The sequence below is a fragment of the Musa acuminata genome, chromosome BXJ2-1 (assembly GCF_036884655.1).
Source record: "Musa acuminata AAA Group cultivar baxijiao chromosome BXJ2-1, Cavendish_Baxijiao_AAA, whole genome shotgun sequence".
In the NCBI taxonomy this organism is placed as follows: Eukaryota; Viridiplantae; Streptophyta; class Magnoliopsida; order Zingiberales; family Musaceae; genus Musa; species Musa acuminata.
The window spans coordinates 12325591-12333152 of NC_088338.1; the positions used below are offsets into that span (position 1 = coordinate 12325591).

Genomic DNA, 7562 nt, shown 5'->3' on the forward strand with positions numbered 1-7562 from the left:
TACAGTGTAGAGCACCAGCTAGATCTTATTAGCACTGTTTTGTTTTTGTTTTTTGTTTCTGTTTTTGTTTCCAGTACAACAGCCCATCTAACAAATAACTCATCGATCGATTTGGGCCTTCTAATGCTAATAATTAGTTTCCTTTTAATTAGTCGATGTGATTCCATTACTGAGATAAACACCCATTACAAGCCACGTGGCAGAAGTTAATCTAATTTTATGATCTCTTTAAAATTATTCTGATGCCGTGCTTCGTGATCCGTGAAGCCTTGATTCGTGAGGTCGATGCACGGCCTCGTCCTGGTGATTCCCGAGGGGGTATATGGATCCGTCGAAATAGCCGGCGTCCGTAAAGCCCAAGCACGGAGGAGGCGACGCCAGGGTCAGCCGCGACACGTGTGCCGACGGCTCCCCACACGATCTCTTCTCCTGGCCAGTAACTCCTGCAACTGCGTGCAGGCGAGCGCCATTCATGGCGTCTTAATTTACTACAATGACGTGATCTCCTTCTATCTCACTGTGGTTTCTTCACGTAGGAAGAGAAGGATTTGAAGTACCGTAAGACCATTTCGGAGAACGAATGTAAACAAAGACTCGAATATTACTCAGAAATTTACATTCCCGGATCATGCAAAATGCACCTGAAAAGAGGTGAAGGGAGAAATCTGTGGCTACTGTTCTCGGGTTTGGGATTGGGATTGGGGTAGGGGAGTCGCTGCACCCTCCGGCTGCTTGTCTTCTTCGTCGAGGTTTCCGTAGGCGGAGGTGGTAGTGTTGTCGGCTAGGCGGCCGGCAATGGGGACGGCGAGGAAGGTGGGGGCATGATCGCCGGCCATGATGACGAGGAACCGGTCGTCGAGGAAGGTGGGCTCCTTGCCGGCGGTGGCGTCGGCAGGCTTCTCGTGGTCGGAGTTGGTGGTGGCGTCGTCGTCGGCGTTGCCGGGGTCGAGGTAGCTGGAGAGCTTCCAGTAGGAGCAGGCCAGGATGAGGAGGGCGAGGGCGATAAGGCCGAGCATCGCCGCCAGGCCGCCGAAGAGGTAGGGGACCGGCGACTGCCACGGCGAGTGGGGCCCGCCGGGGGCGGAGGAAGGCGCCGCTGCCTCGGTTGCGCCACCGGTCTCGTGGAAACCTGCTGCCGTCCTCATAATAAGGCTCGCTTCGAGATCGGAGAGAGGAAGAGAGAAGAAGCTGATCGATCAATGGGGATGAGGGAAATGTACGAGGCTAAACGGTATGAAGTATTTATAATGGCCGATGTAATGGCCGAGTAAGAAAAAGAGTTTCGCTTATTACCGCCCTATTTTACTTTTGATGACATCAACCCTTTATACCTAAACAAATATGCTGCATATTATAAATATATTAGTTTTTGTTTTGAAGGAAAAAAAAAAAGAAGCATTATCTTACCAACTAATTAATACACTGATTTCTATGTAATTAAAAACAAAAAATAAAAAATACATTATACTGCATTTTATTTCTTTTCTCTTCTCTTGATCTCTCAATTATTGTGAAAATTACTTTTTTTTTTGTTTATATTCTTAGGAATAAGAAAATACTTTTTATCTTATTATGAATTTTATTTAAAATATCCACTTAATAAATTATAAAGTTTTTATAAATGTTGGTGATGCAATCGAGATGTCGTTATATTCCAACAACTAATTTATAAATATTTTATAATGTTTATCAGTTTTTGATAAGGGGTTTTATTTTCTATTTTTATAATTTCATAAAAAAAATTGATAATTCCATATTTATTTTCAGACTTAATTACGAGAACATAAAATTACAAATTTACTCTTATAATAAATACATGCAAATAGATTTTGATAGGTTCGTCTTTGAAGTGAATTTACTGTGAATTTGACTGACAACTTATCATAATGTCTCTTTGAACATATTAATTGGATATACCCAATTATTAGAAAATGGTGTAAAAGATGGGCAATTCAACTTCAAAAGCTAGCGAAAGTCACATATCATCATCATAATTAAGCTCGATTACAACTTTGATAAATATGTTGCAGCTAACGATAAGGCAATGCCGACTGTCCTTTTAGTACTCGTGGGATGCATAGGAAGGGACGTTTTGTCATATAAATATAAATAAATAACTATATATATATATATACATATATGAAATTTGTATTTCGAGAAATACACTTAAATAAATATACAGTTGTGAAATATTTTAAACATTTAAAAAATAAAATAAATAAATAATATTTTAAGTATGTATTGACGTGAGTGAGTATTGTTTGATCAAATTATATTTTAAAAAATTATTAAATATTATATGATAAATTTATCATTCTAATATTTTAAATATTGATTCAAAAGTAAATACATATTTTTAAATTTAAATTAGTAAATAATATATATGTAATCTTGAAAACAATTTTATATGACTTAGATATATAATAAATAAATAAAAAATAAATCATATAAATACATATTAAAATAATATTTAAAAATAAAATAAATAAATAAATAAATAAATAAAACTTCACCTTATATGAGACATAAATCATATTATTTTTCACTAAATCACATTGATAATTTTATGATTTTAGATAATATCATATGTTACTTTAGAAATATAAAAAATATATAATAGCATCTTAAAAAGTGCTAATATTATCCGAGATAGTATTTGTAGTGCAACATAAAGCCAAATGCTACTTGAAAAGTATATTAGATCCTCGATGTATGTTTCAAATGTGTTTTCAAATACACCGTGTGTTCTATTAGAACCAATAGCCAAGAAAACATTATCTTGTTTATTTGAAATTATATCCATAAAATATATATTGGAGAATTGAAATGATCAAACATATACTCCCCTATAATGTGTTTCATATAGTTTTTTTTTTCTTTTTTTTAACAAGTGAGCATGTTAAGAATGTGGAGAAAATTTTTCAAAGTCCATACAACATGCTTCCATGGATAATAAAGGAGGAAATATATATATATATATATATATATATATATATATTATTTTTAAATATTTTTTAAAAAATATTTTCATGACTATCCCTATCTATTAATTAAAATTTTTTATTATTAATTTTTTATGTCTCGGTCTCACAATCTTTACATATATCAATATTTATAATATTTAGATCTCTCTATGGATTATAATATTCCTAAGCAACTTTCATAACAGTTAATCCAACATCAATTCAGGAATCCAAGATCAAGATCAGACAAGAGCTCGTCTCTATCCTCAAAAACATCTCATGATAGAAACAAATGGTGACATTATTATATGCTATCTCTCTCTCTCTCTCTCTCTCTTGCTTTCCCTTTTCTCATAACTAGTTGGATTTGATACGAAGTGATTAGAGTGAGAAACAGACTGTCACCACCTCTTTCTATCATTAAATACTTCACTAGGGTGCATCAAAATATGCAGGATTGGCTAACCAAGTATATCTTGCCACTGCCAATGTCAATTAAGCGCATTAGGGTTTGTCGATCGACGTGTACTCCACTCGTTGCTGCACCGATTGGCCGAACGAAGGACGCCGAGTCGAAGCCCATTGTTTCCGATGATGCCTCATGGCGGAATCGTCGTTGCGACTCCCGTGTCCCACCCAACCGGGGGTGGCACTTGATGTGAGTGCTTATGCGCCGATTGACCCCACGAACGCGATGACGGGTCGGCAATCGGGGCACGAAACGACCCTCCACCGTTGGCGTTTCGCCGCGTGTCATAAAGATCCATCCGACCGTCCATTTAACGAATTAAATCAATAAATCACATAAGAATACTATAATTATTTTCGAAAGAAATATTAAATCCTACAATTTTTCTATAGAAACTTAATTGAATCCGTTTGACACACTAAATTACTTAAAATAATAACTCAAATCTTAATTAATTATTCAAACCATAAAAGAATAAAAATAATAATTATAAACTATCGACATTTTTCTTCGACCACTTTCTTATGATAAAAAAAAAGTTGGAATGTAAATCATAGCATACAATTTCGAATTGTATCATCCGGTACGGACGGTACGTACCGGTTCGACGATATACCGGTACACGGATCGCTCATTACCGGATGGATTGTGCTACGGTGCTATAGTAATACACTGTATCAGTGCTACAGTGGTATACTGTAGAGTACTACAGTAATACATTATAGAGTACTACAGTGCTACAATAAGAGAAAATAGCTCAGTAAATCTTGACGTACCATTCGGTATGTCTTGGTATACCGTTCAGTACGTCGGTACCGTATCGTATTGAGTCAACCTTGAAATACTGGTACGATATATACCTTGATGTAAATACATAATACTAAGAGAAAGCTACAAGAATGCAGTGACATATTTTGGAGGATCAAAAGGTATTGCAAAAGTAGTGTGTTTCGTATTAAAGCAACAATCGAATTGGTTAGTGCATTATGGCATCATATATACATTATTTGACGTAATATTATTTTTTAATATTAAAGTAAAATATAGCCTCAATGTGAATTTGATTTATTCGAATGTTTGATAAGGGTATGATATGAAATCAATTCCGAAAATTCATCAGAACCGACCGAGTGATTTGAAATAATATTTATAGCAGATAAAAAAATAAAATAAAATAAAATAATAAAACTTATAATCATCTCTGGTTTATTATTAGTGGGGTTTACGGATGATTGACAGGGTCGATGGTGGGCGCCACAAAATTGGCCCACAACTTTCTGAGTTGCCCGCCACCCATCCCGCGGGGCCCCCCACGGCGAACTAATCCACGGAGCAAATGGAACCGCCAACCTCATCTCTCTCTCTCTCTCTGATCGCACACACCGTCGGCTCAATAAAGAGGAGAGGATAAGACATGATGGGAAGAGAAAAAGGAAACCAGAAAGAACGTAACCCATTCCCCACACCCCACAGAGGTTTTCTTTTCTTCCGTTCTCATGTCGTTTCACCGTTTTAGGTCAACCTCTCCAACCATACAACAATAATTGCTGTGGCAGGAAAAGGTTGCTTTGTGGTGAAGATGGTACACCTGATGCCACTTTCACTTGTTGCCACAACTATATATATATATATATATATATATATATAACCAAATACAACCTACAGGTTTTAAGGTCTTGCTTTGATGTTGTTCAGCATTGTTCTTCCCTTTTATACTTAAATACACTTGAGAAAAAAAATTAAATACTTTTATTATAATAAATAATAGAATTTTTTATTTTGATAATATTTTGTTTTGTATAATCATATAAAAATAAAAAAATAATATCTCAATTATCAATCATATATTTATTTTTTACAAATATCTTAATCATCACTATTTTATACAACCCATTTTAATCTTCGATCGATCATCCTTACGGGTGTCATGTTAGAGTCATATTTTATAAAATAGAAAAAAAAATCAAAAAAATATAATTAAATGATAAGTTGATGATATTTATGTTCATTTCTATAGGGATATTTTAGAAATGTTAAAATTCTTAAAATAAGATTATAAATAGCTAATAGAAATCTCCTAAATAAAAAAGAAAAAAAAATCTCACTCTTTTTAAAACTTAAATGGTCTAATGGATGAATCAAAGCAATCGAGAATCCAATTCCTAATTATTATTATTATTATTTTGCTGTTAATTCTTGGAGATTAATAGGATCAGATAGCGCACTCCATGCCTTTCCCGCGAGTTAGAAGACCCCCCAGGAATGAAGTGGAATCAAGCTGGCCTTCGTGCATCTTATTATTAGAGTACAAAGCTGTGAAAGTTCATGAACAGAGAATTGAGGGTGAGGAGATGCACAACCTTGAAATTAAATTTGATAATACTCACGTTAAATACTCCTATAATTTGAGATTACGAAAACTCATAATGCTACCATAAGGCTCTCGACAATACAAGATGAACAAGGAAGAAGATTAATTCGTCGATAGAGATCCAAGAAAGATTAGTATATCTACCTTAGTGTATGATGAGAACCATAATTCACACACACACATACAGTATGTCTATTGGAATAATAATACTATAATAATCTTTGATTAAATTAAAAATAAGTTTAAATATATAGAAATTGAAAACAAATGTTTGAGAGAATTATAAATATATTCCTCAACTTCATGCAAGCATCATTCAAGATACAATCAGAATGATTTTTGTATGAGCATGATCACGAAGAATTACTCCGCACTAGTAATGAAAGAAAAATAAAAGAAACCAATAAAATGAGAAAGTAGAAAAACTCTTCTCTTTTCTTCCGACTAGAGATAAATGGGTGGGTGATTTTATAATTACATAAGGTGTTATAAAGTATTATAAAATATTATATTAAAATAAATATGTGTAATGTCTAAATTTATATCTAAATCTAACTTGTTATGAGCTTAATCCAATCTTACTTACTTTATTATTTTTTGATTATATATTTGAGAAAAAATAAAAAAAAAGTTGAGAAAAAAAATCCCTTGGCTATTGATGTAATACTAAAGTCTTTGAACAGTAAAAAAATAAAATTATTTCCCATCAAGTTCCAACAATGCCATCATTGTCTTTGGCTTTTGTGGAACTTCAAGCTGATAAGGCTACAAGCATTAGAGTCATTATTAGTGTAATTATTAGTGAAGTAGAGATGTACAGCCAAGTAGATAGATAGGTTTTGACAAATCACTTATCTTTGGACCTCTGTACATGGTGGGTGAGGTAAACAGCAATAGATGAGACTAATCTATGATGACAATACCAAGTCAAAGGAACATACAGACAAGTTATGATGATGATGATGATGAGATAAAAAGTAATGATCAAGGTGGAACCAGGCCAGACATAATTAACTAAAGTGATCACCAAGAGAGATGCTGCAAGTCTCCTATGACATCTTGACAAGAGGAAATAAACACAATAACATCCTGTCGGATGGTGTCTTCTGTCTCCCTCCAAAACAACAGTTCTGGTGCCACTTCGAATGCCTCTTAGTACGTATGGGTGAGTGCAGATAAGATCATAAGACATGCAACCAGCAGACTTGAAACAAAGCTCAGATGGCACCCTACTGACATTAGAATTATCTGTTTGTTGCCAAGAGTTGCAGGCAACAAAGGTTTCAGTTGCGTCCTTTCATGTCCATATATGAGAACTTGGATCCATCCACTGACAAGGCTGCATATAGAAGCTTGGTGTTGTATGGTCATCTTCTATTAACATTTCCGAGAATCTAAGAGGGACAATCGTATCAGAGATACTAAGGCAATGGTTATGTTTTATCATGCAAAGCTAGACAGAAAATAAAGTTGCAGAATACTGAGAGCAAATACAAACTTCAACAGATGTGTGTGTATATCTACGCTGACTACTGATGAAATTAGCAAGCCTTAAGTTATCATGAAATCAAAACACTTTGATACAATTAGAGTGGAGTACCTAATACAGCTCGAAAGGTGATATTAGGGAACTACCCAAGCAGAATAGTTCATTTTTTGTGCCCACCTGATACATCGAATAAGTAAATTTGATACACTATATATAATTAGATTAATGTTTAAGCAGCTACTTGTTTTTGCATTGCTACTCCATCATTGC

General features: G+C 34.4%; 1 protein-coding gene across 1 annotated transcript; it reads right to left on the bottom strand.

Annotated features, from left to right (window-relative positions):
- Window positions 1-93: 93 nt before the first annotated feature.
- Window positions 94-1197, bottom strand: LOC103997670 (protein GLUTAMINE DUMPER 3-like). The gene has a single exon (XM_009418966.3). The coding sequence runs from the start codon at window positions 1143-1145 to the stop codon at window positions 672-674; it is 474 nt and encodes a 157-aa protein (XP_009417241.2). The 5' UTR covers window positions 1146-1197; the 3' UTR covers window positions 94-671.
- Between the last annotated feature and the right edge of the window lie 6365 nt (window positions 1198-7562).

Excerpts from the sequence above, each read along its gene's own strand:
- LOC103997670 (XM_009418966.3), bottom strand. The coding sequence starts at position 1,145 with ATGAGGACGGCAGCAGGTTTCCACGAGACCGGTGGCGCAACCGAGGCA.